This window comes from Myxine glutinosa, chromosome 11 (assembly GCF_964187855.1).
Source record: "Myxine glutinosa chromosome 11, kmMyxGlut1.1, whole genome shotgun sequence".
Taxonomy (NCBI): domain Eukaryota; kingdom Metazoa; phylum Chordata; class Myxini; order Myxiniformes; family Myxinidae; genus Myxine; species Myxine glutinosa.
In genome coordinates this window covers 34211252-34229639 of record NC_136271.1, presented here as the reverse complement: position 1 = coordinate 34229639, position 18388 = coordinate 34211252, and the positions used below count along the sequence as shown (strand labels likewise).

At 44.4% G+C, this 18388-nt stretch overlaps 1 protein-coding gene across 3 annotated transcripts in view; it reads left to right on the top strand.

The window, feature by feature from the left end:
* PIGB (phosphatidylinositol glycan anchor biosynthesis class B) overlaps positions 1 to 18388 on the top strand; it is a 55668-nt gene that overhangs the window by 16676 nt on the left and 20604 nt on the right. For all 3 annotated transcript variants that reach the window (XM_068130441.2, XM_068130442.2, XM_068130443.2), the window contains 7 exons: positions 1165 to 1269; positions 1409 to 1539; positions 1630 to 1764; positions 10388 to 10439; positions 12239 to 12453; positions 13179 to 13243; positions 13344 to 13548. In XM_068130441.2, coding sequence (XP_067986542.1) covers positions 1165 to 1269; positions 1409 to 1539; positions 1630 to 1764; positions 10388 to 10439; positions 12239 to 12453; positions 13179 to 13243; positions 13344 to 13548 — 908 coding nt within the window. The remainder of the gene's footprint in view (positions 1 to 1164; positions 1270 to 1408; positions 1540 to 1629; positions 1765 to 10387; positions 10440 to 12238; positions 12454 to 13178; positions 13244 to 13343; positions 13549 to 18388) is intronic.

Sequence of the window (18388 nt, the reverse complement as noted above, 5' to 3'; positions counted from 1 at the left end):
CGGCCGGATGCCCTTCCTGACGCCAACCCTTTTTGCCGCCTTTAACGACAAACAGGAAATTACCAGTGAACTGGTACTCAATTAGCCGACCTCGGAAGGATGACAGGCTGAGTCAACCCCCCTGGCGTTAATTCAGCGATCGACCGGGATTCGAACCCAGGATCCTAGGATCCTAAGCTGGCACCCTAGTCGCTAGCCCAACACCAGGGTATGCTTTGGCATAACGAGTGCATAACCTTTTGAGATATTGTGTTGTATATCGGTTTTGGCCCCATCTCTCAATGGTGAAAAATGACTTCTGAGATTAAACAATTCCTATATCCAGATCTTAACCAAAATCAAATAATTTCATCCTTGTCAAACACCCAACCTGTCCACCAAGTTTCATCCAAATCCGTCCATAACTTGAGATATCTAACTATATATTGTTTTTGGCCCTATCACTCTATGGTGAAGAATCATTTAACAAATTATTGTGTCCAGATCCGGATCTGGATGTTCAACAAAATCTAATCTATTCGTCCTTGTCACACACCAAATGTGTCCACGAAATTTCGGCCAAATCCGTCTACAACTTTTTGAGATATCCTGCTCAGACAGACAAACAAACAGATAGAGGTGAAAACATAACCGCCCTCCACCTTCGGTGGCGGAGGAAATCGATGAACCACCCCACCCCCCTCCCTGAAATAAATTGTATGGACTTTAATATTGTCTGGAAAGGCTGTGGATGATGTGATGTCTTAACAAATGCAGTAATGGGGGGGGGGGGGGAACATCAGATCAGAATCCCAAAAACATCAACTCATCCTAATACTGTATATGCTCCATGTCCTGCTTCTTCTTCCTCCATCGCAGAAAAATGGGATTTCAAAACGGGCATTTTTATGATGAAATGGAAATTAATTTTTCCTCCAAGTGAATCTATTATTGGCTTTCCAATAGCACCATTTTTATTACTATATGACAGCAGGGACCCTTTCGAATAAAGTGTGCACACACAAACAAACACACACACACACAAACACACACACACCTTTTAATAAAAGATTATTCATGGATGAGATTTTCAGCATAAACTTTGGAATTTGTCACATTTTACATATTTTCGCGAGAATTAAAAGCCTCGACTTCGAAGCATTATTTTGATGACATCTCCAACAGATTTGGGCACCAAGGGTTTTTCAAGCAGCGCTCGCGGCTGCAGCCGATTGGTCAGTCTACCAGACAGCTCGAAATCTAATTGGTCCCAGAGATGCTTCATGGGTGGTAAGTGGAGTTGGTGGCAGCATGGTGCCATGCGTTTAAGAAGTGACCTTTTTCTAATCGAACACATGCAGCATTGATTTAACCATCACTTGTATTCATGTGATGGTTGTACTTTAATCTGTTTTTGTTTTTTTGCCAGCTGGCAGCGCAGCTCTCATCTTGGTTTACCTGGTACTGTGCCACCAGGACACTCGCTAACAGTGTGGAGTGGGCACTGCTCTGTGTTGCTCTGCCCCTTTATCCTTGGAAGGGGTCACTCAGACATGGACGGTGGGTCATTATCCCCATTATTTGGTCACCTGAGATGATAACATGAACAGGGGTAGGATGGTAGACATGACTTGTGGATCTTTTTTGCAGTTACTGTTTTCCGGTGGTACTCGCCATTCTTATTCGACCTACAGCCATCCTGCCATGGATCCCGTTAATTTTCAGGCATCTTTGGCTACTTGGAAGGCACTGGATGGACGGTCTCGGTCTTTTTCTGCTCTACGGGTAGGGACCTTAACCCAAGTAGGGTTTATATATTTGTACATAAGGCTTTGTGATTTGCCATAGGTACAATACCATGTGTATCTGCATATATAATATATATATACTAGCAGAAGTACCCGGCATTGCCGGGCGAGGGAGGGGAGGGGAGGGGGAAGAGAAGGGGAGGGGAACGGGGGGGGGAGGGGAGGAGAGGGGGGGAGGGGAGGAGAGGGGGGGAGGGGAGGAGAGGGGGGAGGGGAGAAGAGGGGGGGGAAGTACCCAGCATTCCGTGTATAAACGTGAGGGAGAAGAGGGGGGAGGGAGAGGAAGGGGGGAGGGGAGGAGAGGAGGGGGGGAGGGGAGGGATAGGAGAGGGGAGGGGGGAGGGGGGAGGGGGAGGGCGTGCGAATCGCCGAATCAGCTCGCTGCTCTGCCACCGATTCAGATTCCGTGTATAATATTCCTCGCTGAAAAAAAATATGGATCTAAAGATGAAAGAAAAAAAAACCTATGTGGTGTGAATGGCAATGTTCCTCGCTCAAATGTGAAAAAACGCAATCGCGCGGCAGGAACATCACGTGATCGCTCTGAGCGATCGATTGCAACTCTGCGTCGTGTCGTGGGCGTGGCCAACGTGGCCTCATGCTCCCAGGTGATTGGCTAACTCGAGCTCGAGAGAGCCATAATGCGCTACGTTATGGCAAAAAATATGGATCTAAAGATGAAAGAAAAAAAAAACCTATGGGTGTGAATGGCAATGTTCCTCGCTGAAATGTGAAAAAACGCATTCGCTTTTCACTCTGAAATACGTGCGAACGCGAAATTAAAAACACTTCACAGCCACGAAACACGCAATTAAAAACACCTCACAGCCACAAAACACGAAATTAAAAACACCTCACAGCCACGAAATTAAAAACACCTCACAGCCACGAAATTAAAAACACCTCACAGCCACGAAATTAAAAACACCTCACAGCCACGAAATTAAAAACACCTCACAGCCACGTTTTTTTTAAACACCTCACCACCACGTCATTTTACACCTCACCACCACATAATGCAAAATACCTCACCACCACTTTATTAAAAACACTTCACAACCATGGAAATAAAAGTTTCAGGGAGTAGTTCAGTGACAACAAGACACTGCCCAGATATGTAGATATATAGATAAATAAACCTGAAAATCGCAGAGCCAGAATTATTTTTTGGTCTGGGAAGCCCATGCGAGGTTTCTTCTTCTTCAGCCGCTCACAATTCTGGGTGAATATGCGATCTTTTTTTAAAAAGTTCGAATTTTGCCAAATCTGTTTCATTCGTTTGTTAATATACCTCAGCCATTGACAAATCTGGAACTAAGTCTTTATAAGTTCATCAAATACTGACACCGCGAATGACATTCGCTGAGCTAAATGTTGATATCTCTTCTGAGGTTAAAAAAAAAAAAAAAAAAGAAGAGTTTTATAGCATTATACGTATCAAACGATACATTTTATGAAACTGGGAAACCTAATACACACTTTGCTGGTTGTAAAATGACAGAATATGTCTTTATTATAAAAATAAAAAAATGAACATTGAAGACGACGCAGCTAAAAACAAATACACCGCTCTAACGCATAACCACGAGTTTAAGCTACATTTACAACAAATATGAAAACTATTTTCATATCACAATGTTAAATATAGAATATATAGAAGATAATATTTAAAAAAAATGAGCCCTATCTTCCAATGGTAAAAAAATCCTTCAAAAAATTCCTGGATCGGGAATAATATCCTGAGCTTCACCAAAAACTAATCAATTCTTCCTTATCCCAAGGGCAATCATCCCACCAACTTTCATCCAAATCCGTTCAGAACTTTTCCAGATATCTTGTTCACAAACGCACGAACACACACACCCACGGACACGAATGAATGCATTACTCCCTGGCGGGAGTAAAAAGCTGAAAAGATTACTAAATCTGAGCTTATTCCACACAGAAATCCTAAAATGGCCCGGACAATGTTATTAGCACCTTTTAGAAGTTGTTAGAAATAATTAGATTTCAAGCAGGTGATTCTCCTTCGCTTTGGAATGGTACTCACCTGTGGTGAGCTACAGATGCCTGCAATATAAAAAATCACTCATTCAACCAGTTGAATAGAGAAAAGGAGTCATTCTGCTGTTTTGTGTCACTGTGTGTACCGCAATGAGCATGGAGAAAAAGAAAACCAGAAAATTGTCTGAGGAGGTCAGACACAAGATTGTAGCTCAGCATGGACAATCAAGGCCACAAGTCCATCTCCAGAGACCTTGATGCCCCTGTGTGCACTGTATGCAATGTTATCAGGAAGTTTAAGGCCCATGGCACTGTAGCCAACCTCCCTGGACATGGCCGCAAGCAAAAACCTGATCGAAGATTGCAGCGAAGGATTGTTCGAATGGTGGAGAAAGCACCTCGATCAACTGCCAAACAGACCAACGCTGACCTTCAGACACAAGGTATGACAGTTTCAACTCGCACCATCTGTCGCCAACACGATGAAAGGGGGTTCTATGTTAGAGGACCCAGGAGGACCCCACTGTTGAGAGAGGGACACAAGAAAGCACACCTGGAATTTGCCAAAACACACCTGAACAAGCCAAAATCCTTCTGGGAGAATGTCCTGTGGACAGATGAGAACAAATTAGAGCTTTTTCGTAAAGCACATCATCTCTATTTTTTTCAGAAAACAAAATGAAGCCTTCAAAGAAAAGAACACCTTCTCTACAATCAAACATGGAGGAGGTTCAGTGATGTTTTGGAGTTGCTGTGCTGCCTCTGGCACTGGGTGCCTTGACTGTGTGCATGACATCATGAAATCAGGAGATTACCAAGGCATTTTGGAGCTCAATGTTGAACCCAGTGTCAGAAAGCTGGGTCTCCGTCGAATGTCATGGGTGTTGCAGCAGGACAATGACCCCAAACACACTTCAAAAAGCACCCAGGAATGGTTCAAGACAAAACGCTGGACTGTTCTGAAGTGGCCAGCAATGAGTGCAGATCTAAATCCTATTGAACACCTGTGGGGACATCTGAAAACAGCAGTTGGGAGAAAGCACCCTTTAAATCTGGGAGCACTGGAGCAGTTTGCACAAGAAGAGTAGACCAACCTGCCAGTAGAGAGGTGAAGGAAGCTCATTCATGGCGATAGGTAGCGCTTGACTGCAGTTATTTTGTCCAAAGGTTGTGTTGCCAAATATGAAGTCTGGGGTGTCAATAATTTTGTCAATGCCAATTCTTTTTATTTTCTGATTTAAAATGACATTAAGTTATGAATCAAAAACGAAGGTTCTGTAATATTAACAGTGAAATAAAGAATTGTGGAGACCAAATACTTTTGTCAATTTCAACTTATTTTTGTGGTTATTTGAGAAAATTGTGCGTTATTTGAAAAAAGTGCAAAGGTGTAAATATTTTTGGCCACGACCGTAAAACTGTGAGAATTAGAAAGGCACTCAGTAGAGAGCATACCTCCGCCAGGCGAACAGTTTCCGTTTTGTATCCTAGTTTATACCAGAAAATCACAATACGGAATCACATTTAATCAAAATCATCTGTCCCCAACTTTTTCAGATATTCTGCTATATATCGTTTTTGGCTGTTCTCCCAATGGTGACCAGGCACACAGTTTCTGTTTTGTATCCTCGAGTAGACCAAAATCACAATACAGAATCACATTTAATCAAAATAATCTGGCCCCAACGTTTTGAGATATTCTGCTATATATCGTTTTTGGTTTTCGTTTTCGTTTTCGTTTTTTTATCGTTTTTGGTATGTTTATCGTTATAAACGATATAAACGTTAAACGAAACGATATTTTTTATCGTTACCCCAATGGTGAAGGTTCACTTAAAAAATTATACTAGCCAGATCCGGATCCAGATCTTCACCAAAATTGAATAGATTCCTCCATGTCACACACACAACCTGTCCACCGAGTTTCGTCCAAGTCCGTCCATAACTCTTTGAGATATCCTGCTATATGTTGGTTTTAGCCCTATCTCTCAATGGTGAAGAATTATTTAAAAAAATTAATAATTCTCATAACCAAATCCATATTCAGTTCTTCACCAAAATCGAATCCATTAGTCATTGCCACACACCCAACCTCTCCACCAAGTTTCGTCCAAATCTGTCCGCAACTTTTTGAGATATGCTGCGATGTATCGTTTTTGGCCCAATCTCCTTTTGGTGAAGAATCGCTCAAAAAATTATAGAAGCCGGATCCGAATCCAGATTTTCACCAAAATGTAAGCATTTCGTCCTTGTCACATACGCTACCTCGCTGCCAAATTTTGTCCAAAATCCGTCCACAACTTTTTGAGATATCTTGTTCACAAACAAACAGACAGACAGGGGTGAAAACATAACCTCCATGCACCTTTGGTGGCAGAGGTAAAAGGAGAAGCTCCACAATACGAGCAGTGTACCTCATTTGCATTAAATAAATACAACAACACAACAACATGCATTTTAAGGCCATTTTCCCTGCTAGAGCGGGGGTTAGCCTTGCGGTCCCCATGACAATCTTCTCCACTTTGCCCTATTTTCTGCATCTCTCCTTGTTAACCCGGTTGCCCGCATTTCTTCTTCCACCATCTTTAGCCAAGTCTTTCTCGGTCTTCCCCGTCCTCTACTTCCTTCTACATTCATTTCCATCACTCTTCTCAACCAGTCACTTTCATCCTTCCTCAACACATGACCAAATCATCTCAACCTGTCCCTCTTCACAGCATCCATCACAGCCTCTATTCCCATCATCTTTCGCAATTCATCATTTGTCTTCCTTTCTCTCAACGATACTCCGCACATCCACCGAACCATTTGTCACTGAACTACTTTCTCAAAAATATTACAAATCAACAAATCAGCTCCATCAGCCGAGATGATGTTCACCAAGAGCTTTCCAATCATCATTTTCACCATCATCAACCTATCACTCACTCTCGTCACACTCACCACACTGTCTACAAACTCCTCAGAAAACAGGACACCAACACCATTCACGCCCTCCGGGCACCCTTGCCACACAAACTTGTATTTCTGTCCCTGCCTACCCTTCACCATTCTCACACCACTTCCCTTCCACCTCGTCTCTTGCACACAACATATGTCCACTCTTCTTCTGACCAATACTTCCACCACTTCTCCTGATCTCCCTGTCATTGTCCCTACATTCCATGTCCCAAACCTCAGAAACCGATCTCCACTTCGGGCTGTACCCTGCCCATATGTAGTTGTAATTGTCATGGTTCTCTTTTTGAGGCAATGTTTTTATGGCCAGATGCCCTTCCTGATGCCAACCCTCTTAGTCGCCTCTTACGACACACAGGGATACGTTGTACCTATTCTAAACCAGGGTACACACCGGGAATAATAAATTGCATTAAATAAATAATCGGAAGAAATTAAATAAGTAGCGGACGTAGCTTCAAGACGGTCGATCTTTTATTTTCTGACAAGCTTTCGACCAACACAGGCCTTCTTCTCAGTCTATAAACACATACAAGCACATATTCATGTCCTGTTTTATTTATTTATGCTTGTATGTGTTTATATATGTACGCGTGTACAAACTGTAACGTAAACTGCATCTGTAACGTAAGCTCACTTCTTCCGATTATATACAGACTTGGCATTTAATATGGAATATTTTTTTTGGGGGGGTGAACTTACTTTTCAAGATGTCTTAGAACCAAAAGTTCATTGGAATTATGTTGAAATTATTCTAGATTTTGTTAATGTGACCTTTAAAAGAAACAAAAAACACATTTGACATTTCGAAACAAATAAATTGATCCTTGAAAGTGATGTGACTAATATCGAACTCAATTCATGGACAGTACTGTGTTAAACTTCTGTACGTTTTCCAGAAGTATCTCTTTATTTTGCACATTAGGCAAAAAAATTTTTAACAAAAGTTAAATTACGACGGGGATTACGGACAGTAAAATTACAGTTCAGTACTTCGTGTAACCCCCACGAGCATTCAGGAGAGCACGTACACGTTGAGGCATGCTGTTCACGAGATTTGCCAAGGTTTGGACAGGAATCGCTTGCCATGCAGTGACAATAGCCTGCTGCAATTCACGCACAAAGGTCGGCTGCTGGTCCCAGTGGTCGATTTGATGCGTTAATTCTGCCCACAAGTTCTCTATCGGATTCATATCCGGGGACATGGCAGGCCACTCCATATGCTCCACACCACGGTCAGCAAGAAAGTGTTGGATCATGCGAGCACGATGAGGCCGTGCATTGTCATCTTGGAAGACAAAGTTTCCTCGAAAGGCTGCACGAGCAAATGGAAGCAATGTTTCTTCCAGAATGGCCCTGTACTTGAACTGGTTCAGGTTTCCATTCAGAACAACCAGGTCAGTTTTGCCCCCTGCATACAAAGCAGCCCAAACGGTCACCCCACCACCTCCAGCTTGGACTCTTAGCACTATACAATCTTTGTTGTAGGGTTCATGCACTTGTCTGCGCACTCGGACGCGGCCATCTTGACGATAGACCAGAAATCTAGACTCGTCACTGAAGATCACGTGATTCCAGTGTCCTGGCTGCCATTGACGGTGCTCTCTGGCCCACTGCAATCGGCGCTGGCGGTGTTGTCTGGTCAGGCGTGGCTTTCTCAGGGGACGCCTGGCACGATAGCCTGCTTGAACCAGTCGTTGGTTGACTAGCTTTCTGGATACAGGCACATTTGTCAGTTGCTGCCACTCAGCCCGAAGCCGATTAGCTGACGTGGTCCGGCCATTGCGGACTAACCGGTGCAGCTGGCGATCATCCCTCCTTGTGGTTCTGCGGGGACGTCCTGGCCTCGGTATTGGAGTAGGGACACCCCTCTGAGGATTTCTTTTCAGGATCTTTGACATCTGACCTTGAGTGATGCCATACTGCCGAGCAATAGCACGCTGTTTCGTGCCGTAATTTCGTAAAGCCACCACTCCATGACAAACAGCATTGTCGAGTTGACGGACCATCTCCAGAGGAAGCGGCAATAACTTTTGGAGACGTGCAGCAGTTGTTTTCCACTAATACAGAACGCAACAACCCTTGTATACCCGACTGTGAAGCCAATCATCAAATGCAGCTGTCCGTACATTTTGCCACGCGACCTGTGATATAATCCTGTTGTTGACTGTCTTGCTTTGTCTGTCTGTCTTGCTGCGACAGACAATCAGTGACATGGTTCTTTTAACAAATAAATCACCAAAGTGTGAAAGAAACTCACCAGATTGATATACTGAGTTAAGAAAGTAAACCCAAGTCAAGAAAAAAAAAAATTCCATATTAAATGCCAAGTCTGTATTTAAGGCAAATGAGGCACCCTGTTCATATTGTTGAGTTTCTACTATTTCCCACAATTTCATATATACATATATATATATATATACAGTCGTCCCTCGCTATATCGCGGTTCACTTTTCGCGGCTTCGGTACATCGCGGGTTTTTCTCGCTAGTATATGTAAAATTATATCGTGGATTTTTCGCTATATCGTGGGATTTTGCGGTATAAATGTATTTTTATATACTATTATTTTAAATATTTTTGTGGTAAAATAAGCATTTTCTAGCCTAAAAAATTAAAAAACGTAAAGAAATAAGAAAAATACAGTAATTAAAACATATTACAAGAAATAAAATACTGGACATAGTGTACAGTAGAAGGGTAGACAAAGAGACAAAGAGTCGTGCGTATGGAAAACGCAGATGCGGCAGCTTCCACTTGCGCTAGTTACCCACGTAATGGGTAACTGTAATGCTCTTTCTGGCTGTGCAGTACATTCATCATCGTCATCACCTTCATCGTCATCAGTACTGCACAGCTAATTCATCATCATCTTCATCACGCAAGTTGTAGTATTGAAGAGCCGGGGCTCTTGCTTGATACGGACGAAATGACGGGCAAGACACAAACTCGTCCGAGAAGATATTTATTCTCAAAACCAACTCGGGAACACTGAAAAGCCCGTTTATCGGGCTGCATTATAAAGCACAACCAGAAACCGAAAGCCACGCCTCTCAAGCGTGGCGTGCTTCGTTGGTCACGTGATCAACAGGTGTAGCTGATTATACCCGCAAAGCGCGGCACGTTTTAGCGGTCACGTGACCAGCCACTCTCGCGCCGGGGATCCCCGCCGGTGACGTCACCGGCTGGAGCAAGGAGATTCTGATGCTGGTCTTGCTTGGGGGACCCATGGGTAGCTACAGTATCTTCAATGGTGAGTACCCATTAGAATTTTATATGTTGTTAAAATTACGTATGTTTAAGAGTGTAAAAAGTGTTTAAGAGTATAGGAAGTGTTTATAAGAGTATGGGAAAGGTTAATAAGAGTGTGGGGAGGGTCATAAAGCTTTAAAATATATATAAATAATAAAATAAAAATATGGTCGCTACTTCGCGGATTTTCGTCTATCGCGGTGGGTTCTGGAACGTAACCCCCGCGATAAACGAGGGATCACTGTATATATATATATATATATATACATACACACACACGCTTGTTTTTCATCACCAATTATTAATTGTATCAAATTGGGAACATTTACAAACTAATCAAAATTTGATGTTTGATGACAACTGCTGTTTACTTTTTATCTGCCATAGATTGCCTGGGTTTTTGGTCTCCCTACTTGTTGACCGCATGTTTTATGGCCAGGTGTGTAAATGCATGACTTTTGATAATTTGAAGGCTTCACTTTTGCTTGTTGCTAAACGATGCAATATTACTGTTATAATTTATATTCCTTTTTTTTATTTTTTGTTTTGTTCTTCAATGTACCTTTTAAAGAAATCACATTAGTAACGTACGTGTGCAGTACCTTCAGAAAGTATTCACACCCCTTGACTTTTTCACATTTTGTTGTGTTGAAGCCTGAATTTAAAATGGATTATTTTGAGATATTCTATGTCACAGATCTACAAATAATACCCCATAATGTCAGTGTAATTTTTTTTTTTTTTTTTTTAGAAACTGGTACAAAAGAATTCAAAATGAAACACAAAAATATCTAATTTATATAAGTATTCAACCCCCTAAATCAATACTTCGTAGAAGTGCCTTTGACAGCAATTACAGATTTGAGTCTTCTTGGGTATCTCTGCATCAGCTTTGCATATCTGGATTTGGGGAGTTTCTCTCATTCTTCCTTGCAGATTTGCTCAAGCTCTGTCAAGTTGGATGGGGATTGTCGGTGAACAGCAATCATCAAGTCTTTCTAAAGATTATCAATGGGATGCAATTCTGGGCTTTGGCTGGGCCGCTCAAGGACTTTCACGTTCTTGTTCTGAAGCCATTTCAGTGTTTCTTTAGTTGTATGCATGGGGTCATTGCCCTGTTGGAACATAAATATTCGACACACTCTGAAGTATTTTGCACTCTGAAGGAGGTTCTCCTCAAGGATTTGCTTGTATTTGGCAAGGATGCTGCCACCACCATGCTTCATGGTATGGATGGTGTGATGAGCTGTGCTCAGTTTCCGCCAGATGTTGCGCTTTGCATTCAGGCCAAAGGGTTCAATTTCCATCTTATCAGACCACAGAATATTTTGCCTCATGCTCTGAGTCTTCACATGCCTTTTTGCAAACTCCAGGTATGCTGTCATGTGCCTTTTTCTCAGGAGTGGCTTCCGTCTGGCCTCTCTCTCATAAAGCCTGCATTTGTGATGTGCTGCAGGGACTGTTCTCCTTCCGGCAGGTTCTCCCATCTCAGCCAAGGAACTCTAGTTCTGTTAGTGGTCATTGGGTTCTTGTTCACCTACCTGATCAAGGTCCTTCTTGCCCGGTTGCTCAGTTTGGTCGGACGGAAGCTCTAGGAGGAGTTTGGGTAGTTCCATATTCTTTCCATTTCCTAATGATGGAGCTCACTGTGCTCTTGGGAACTTCCAACATTCCAGAAAGTATTTTATACCCTTCCCCAGATCTATGCCTCCTCACAATTCTATCTCGGAGTTCTACGAACAGTTCCTTGGACTTCATGGTAGAGTTTCTGCTCTGACATGCACTGTTAGCTGTGGGTCCTTATAGAGAAAGATGAGTTGATTTCTAAATCATGTCCAATCAAATGAATTGGCCACAGGTGGACTCCAATCAAGTTCTAGAGACATCTCAAGGATGATCAAAGGAAATTAGATGCACCTGAGCTCAATTTGGAGTGTCATAGCAAAGGTGTTGAATACTTATTGACAATATTTCCGCTTTTCATTTTTAATTATTTTGTATATACAAATTCTAAAAAAAAGAATTCCATTTTGACATTATGGGATATTATGTGTAGAACAGTGACAAAGAATGTCAATTTAATCCATTTTAAATTCAGGTTGTAACACAACAAAATGTAAGAAAAATCAAGGGGTCTGATTACTTTATGAAGGCATTGAAAATGCAAAATAGTTTCATAGGAAGTGACTTTAACTGTATTATATCCCTTATTCCTATACCTGTCATGTATGTTGGCAGTGGGTTGTCGTCCAGCTTTCTTTTCTGGGATTCAACGTCGGACAAGACCTGGGCTCCTTCTATGGCACACACCCGTGGCACTGGTACCTGAGCCAAGGCGTGCCCATTGTACTTGGTCCTTTTCTGCCAGCAGTTCTGTTTGGACTGTCTCTTCTACCTGCATCTCCAAAGCGATTGCTTTGTACCCCAGTTTGCATCACCATCCTTGCTTACAGGTGCCTCTCACCATTACACTTTAACACCTCATACTGACTTATCCTTACAGCCACCCCTCTTTCAACTCCGTACAACTGCCTCCCTTTTCCAGTTTTCTTCCACATGCTTCTGGAACCTATTTCCCTCTATCTCACTTTCCTTCTGAGGGAATGGACCCAAAAGGCATGGACAACATTTGTCATTGTACTGCCGGTCACTCTTTTTTGCTTTCAACTGAGGAAGTTATTACCTCTGCCACTGAATGGAGACGGAGATTATGTTTTCACCCATGTTTGGCTGTTTGATTGTCTGTCAGCAGGATATCTCAAAACGTTATTGATGGATTCGGACAAAATTTGGTGAACGGGTTGGGTGTGTGACAATGACGAATTGATTAGATGTTGCTGAAGACCTGGATCCAGATACGGGAATTTTTTTTTTAAGGGTTTTTTCACCCTTGAAAGATTGGGCCAAAAACGGCATAAAGCACTCGATCTCAAAAAGTTGTGAATGGATTATGAAAAAACTTGGTGGATGAGTTGGATAGGTGACAAGAACAAGCCAATTTGATTTAGTTCAGGTCCGGATACAGATCCGTCCCATCAGTGGGATACAAAACATAAACTGTTCGGGCTGGCTGAGGTATACGCTCTGTCGAGTGCTGTTCTAGTCTCTGCTTGCAACATCTGGACTTATTAATTATTTTTCACAAATTCATTTTGCTTTTAATTCTATTTTTCAACAGCTGTGTGAGTCATAAGGAGTTCCGCTTCCTCTTTCCTCTCCTGCCATTTTGCATGATTGCCTGTGGTAAGTCCACCTGACGGGGATTACAATGATACAGCAGTTGTGTACATTACAAGTATTAATGATTGCGATGACATTTGTTGATCTGGAGGTTATGTTGTAGGTCGTGCCCTCCGTTGGTTTCCACGGGGACTGAGCATTCTGTTGCTTATTGGCAATGTGGCCCTCGCAGTATATACTGGCCTCATCCACCAACGAGGAGTCTTGGACGTCATGTCAACCATACGGGGTCTTTGTCCTCTTGGAGCCAGCTCTTCGGCTTCTAGTGTGCTGTTCTTGACTCCTTGCCACGCTACTCCTTTTTACAGGTTGGTCTGGGTCAAACTAAATGAATCGTCATCATTGCTTTTATACATAATGCTGCCCTCTTCCTTGTGAAAATATAACATACTGAGGTTGTAATTCATGTTCATGCATTTTAGAGCATTCCAATATGAGAAAATGAGGAGGGGGAACAGCAGGAGGGGTGAGAGCAGGAAGGAGGGGTGAGAGCGGGGAGCATGGAGGAGGGGTGAGAGCGGGGAGCATGGAGGAGGGGTGAGAGCGGGGAGCATGGAGGAGGGGTGAGAGCGGGGAGCATGGAGGAGGGGTGAGAGCGGGGAGCATGGAGGAGGGGTGAGAGCGGGGAGCATGGAGGAGGGGTGAGAGCGGGGAGCATGGAGGAGGGTTGAGAGCGGGGGAGCATGGAGGAGGGGTGAGAGCGGGGAGCATGGAGGAGGGGTGAGAGCGGGAAGCAGGAGGAGGGGTGAGAGCGGGGAGCAGGAGGAGGGGTGAGAGCGGGGAGCAGGAGGAGGGGTGAGAGCGGGGAGCAGGTGGAGGGGTGAGAGCGGGGAGCAGGAGGAGGGGTGAGAGCAGGGCGCAGGAGGAGGGGTGAGAGCGGGGAGCAGGAGGAGGGGTGAGAGTGGGGAGCAGGAGGAGGGGTGAGAGCGGGGAGCAGGAGGAGGGGTGAGAGCGGGGAGCAGGAGGAGGGGTGAGAGCGGGGAGCAGGAGGAGGGGTGAGAGCGGGGAGCAGGAGGAGGGGTGAGAGCGGGGAGCAGGAGGAGGGGTGAGAGCGGGGAGCAGGAGGAGGGGTGAGAGCGGGGAGCAGGAGGAGGGGTGAGAGCGGGGAGCAGGAGGAGGGGTGAGTGGGGAGCAGGAGGAGGGGTGAGTGCGGGGAGCAGGAGGAGGGGTGAGAGCGGGGAGCAGGAGGAGGGGTGAGAGCGGGGAGCAGGAGGACGGGTGAGAGCGGGGAGCAGGAGGACGGGTGAGAGGGCGGTGTATTTTTTGCCAAATAACGTAGGGAATAATAAAATTATCGTTTATGTTGATGTTTTGCCAATCTCGTTAATAGCTGAGTTTCTCTGTCATGCTTTTAATAAGCGTTAATGCTTTCTTCACGCTGTTTCTCTGTATTCTGTTTGCTTACAATCGCAATAATGAAACTAGAACTGCACTCGGTAGAGCGCATACATCCGTAAGGCTGAACAGTTTGTTTTGTATCCCAATGATAGGCTGTGTTAGGGAATTAATTTAGCCTTGAATGATTGAGAAGACTCAATACAATTAATTGTCCAAACTTGTTCAGAAGACAATCGACTGATTTTTAATGAAACGTGGAGGACTTTCGCATAGGTTACAAAGAAGATATACGTCAAAGGAATACAGAAAACCACTTGGCAAGAATCCAAATCCAAAAAGAACACACACACACACACACACACACACACACACACACACACACACACACACACACACACACACACAGAGACACACACACACACACACACACACACACAATTCCTAAACAAAATCCTGAAGCATTTGGTCTAAGGCAGCCTTCTTATACTTGTGGAGAAGAGAGAAAGTGAGGGTGGGGGATGAAGGGAGGAGTAAGGAAGAAGGATGTGCAAAGATTGGTGGAACAGTTTCATAAAGTTTCAGAAAGTTTAATTCTCAGTACTTATGAAGATGCAGTTATATTTTAATACAACAACAACAACAACATGCATTTTAAGGCCATTTTCCCTGCTAGAGTGGGGGTTAGCCTTGCGGTCCCCATGACAATCTTCTCCATTTTGCCCTATTTTCTGCATCTCTCCTTGTTAACCCCCTTGCCCGCATTTCTTCTTCCACCATCTTTAGCCAAGTCTTTCTCGGTCTTCCCCGTCCTCTACTTCCTTCTACATTCATTTCCATCACTCTTCTCAACCAGTCACTTTCATCCTTCCTCAACACATGACCAAACCATCTCAACCTGTTCCTCTTCACAGCATCAATCACAGGCTCTATTCCCATCATCTTTTGCAATTCATCATTTGTCTTCCTCTCTCTCAACGAGACTCCGCACATCCACCGAACCATTCGCATTTCCACCCTTTCCAGCCTTCGTTGCTGCTCTACGTTCATTACCCATGTCTCGCTCCCATAAATCATAACACTTCTCACACATGCAGCACACACCTTTCCCTTCAGCTTCAATGACACTCCCCTCCTCATCAGCACGCCACTCAGTTCCCGAAACTTCTTCCATGCACATCTCACTCTTGCAACCGTTGCCGGGTCTGATCCACCTTCTCCATTCAGCATGTCCCCGAGGTAGCAAAATGTTTTCACACCTTCCAGCTTCATGCCGTCTCCAAGATCCAACTCAACATTTCCTCCATCTGCAACTCCCTCTGTGCACACCTTACATTTGAATGTAGCTGCCACACTGGTTAATGACCCTCTCAGACCACTACATTTTTGATGAACCCACTCAGCGCACATTGTACATTGAATGGAGTTCACTCCGACACCCTTCCTGCACACAGCACATGGCCACTTCCCAGTTCTTTCCACCTCACCACATGCTTTACCACTTGCCATCACCTTCGTCTTTCCTATATTCACCTTCAGACCTTTTGTCTCCATACATTCCTTCCACTTGTTCATCTTTTCCTTCAGTCCATCCATACTTTCCGCAATCAACACCAGATCATCTGCATACAACAACTCCCACGGTAAACCCTCCTTTATGTTCTGAGCCAGCACCTCCATCACAGCTACAAATAGTGGTGGACTTAGTCTCGACCCCTGATGCACTCCCACCTTCACCTCAAACTCACCACTGTTCCCGTCCTTCGTCCTTACAGCTGTGCGCGTTCTTTTGTACATCGCCATCACTACTCTGATCAACCATTCCTCCACTCCGAACTTCCTCAATGCCCATGTCAATACTTCGCGTGGAACCCGATCGAATGCTTTCTCCAGATCAACAAACCCAAGAAACAACTTCTTCCTCTTCTCCACGTACTTCTCCTGCAACTGCCTCACAATAAAGAGCGCGTCTGTCGTTCCTCTTCCTGGCATAAATCCAAACTGCATTTCGTCGATCTTCACCTTCTTCCTTATCCTCCTCTCCAACACCCTTTCCAATACCTTCATTCCATGCTCCAATAACTTTATCGCTCGGTACGAGCCACACTCCAGAGGGTCACCTTTCCCCTTGTATAGAAGGACGAGGGTACTCAGTTCCCAATACACTGGAATGCGGCCTTCTTTCACCACCAGATTACAGATCTCTGTCATTCTCTTCACACCCCAACTTCCTGCTGCCTTCAACATATCTCCCACAACTCCCGTCGGCCCTCCCGCTTTTCTACTCTTCATTGCTTTTATCGCTTCCTCAACTTCCTTCTCAGTTATCTTCTCTGCCGGTCCTAAAACTGGGTTACTCTCTATGTTGCCATCCCATTCATTCTCTGCATTCAACAGCATTTCCATATATCTTTTCCATCTTCCTTTATTTCCATCTGGGTCCACAACAATTTGTCCCACTTCATCCTTCAAGCAACTCACCCCCATCACATCACACCTCTCTTTCGCTCTCTGCTTTGCAATCCTGAATACCGCTCTCTGACACTCTTCCGAATCCAAGCGTTCTCCGAACATTTTCCTACATGCCTCCTGCGCCTTTGCTACCTCTTTCTTTGCAGCCTTCTTGGCTGCCTTATAAATTTCATGCTCTGCTTTTTCTGCTCCCGTACCCTTCGCCTTCTGCCACTCCTTGAACTTCTTCCTCTTCTCGTCAATCCTCTTTCCAACTTCCTCATCCCACCACCATGTTTCCGAGTGCTTCGGTGGTCCTTTTGTCCATCCACATACCTCACCAACGGCTCCCAACAGACTATCTTTCATTGACATCCAACCACGTTCAAGCTCAACCACATCATCCTCTACCCTACTCAGCCTCTCTTTTAATGCCTCCCTTACTGTCACCTCTTTCAACCTCCACACCTTCATTCTCGGTTGGTACTTCACCCGCCGAGCTCTCCTCGCACCTTTCACCCTGATGTCGCAGACAACCAAGTGGTGCTGTGAAACAGCCTCCTCCCCCGGGATCACCTTTGTGTCCCGGAGGTGCCCCCTATCTCGCCTACGCACCATCAGGTAGTCAACGGTTGTCGTCGACCCACCTGACGTGTATGTAACAAGCTTATTATCCTCTTTCTGGAACTGAGTATTACAAATCAACAAATCAGCTCCATCAGCAAACTCCAAAATCCTTTCACCTTCTCCATTTCTCACACCATATCCGTAACCCCCATGAACTCCCTCAAAACCGTCCATACTCCTTCCCACATGTCCATTTAGGTCTCCTCCTACCACAACAACTTCCTCATCTTTCACGTTTTCCATCAGCTTCTCTATCGCACACCAGAACTTGTCCTTCTCTTCATCGCTCCGACCAACCTGCGGAGCATATCCCGAGATGACGTTCACCAAGAGCTTTCCAATCATCATTTTCACCATCATCAACCTATTACTCACTCTCGTCACACTCACCACACTGTCTACAAACTCCTCAGAAAACAGGACACCAACACCATTCATGCCCTCCAGGCACCCTTGCCACACAAACTTGTATTTCTGTCCATGCCTACTGTTACGTGGTCCTCCCGGTAACTACCTGGTCTTGGTGACCCCCGGACCGTGGGAGGGACCCCGCCAGAAAGATATATGGTTTATACGCTTTCGTAACGCAATCAATATGAATTCCGGTCAAGAAGAAACCCCACACCAAGGATCCGGAATAATCAATAATATATTCACTGAGCAATCAACAACCATCAACAATGCACAATCAATATTACAACCATGTGAACTCATCTACACAAACTCTAAGATGGC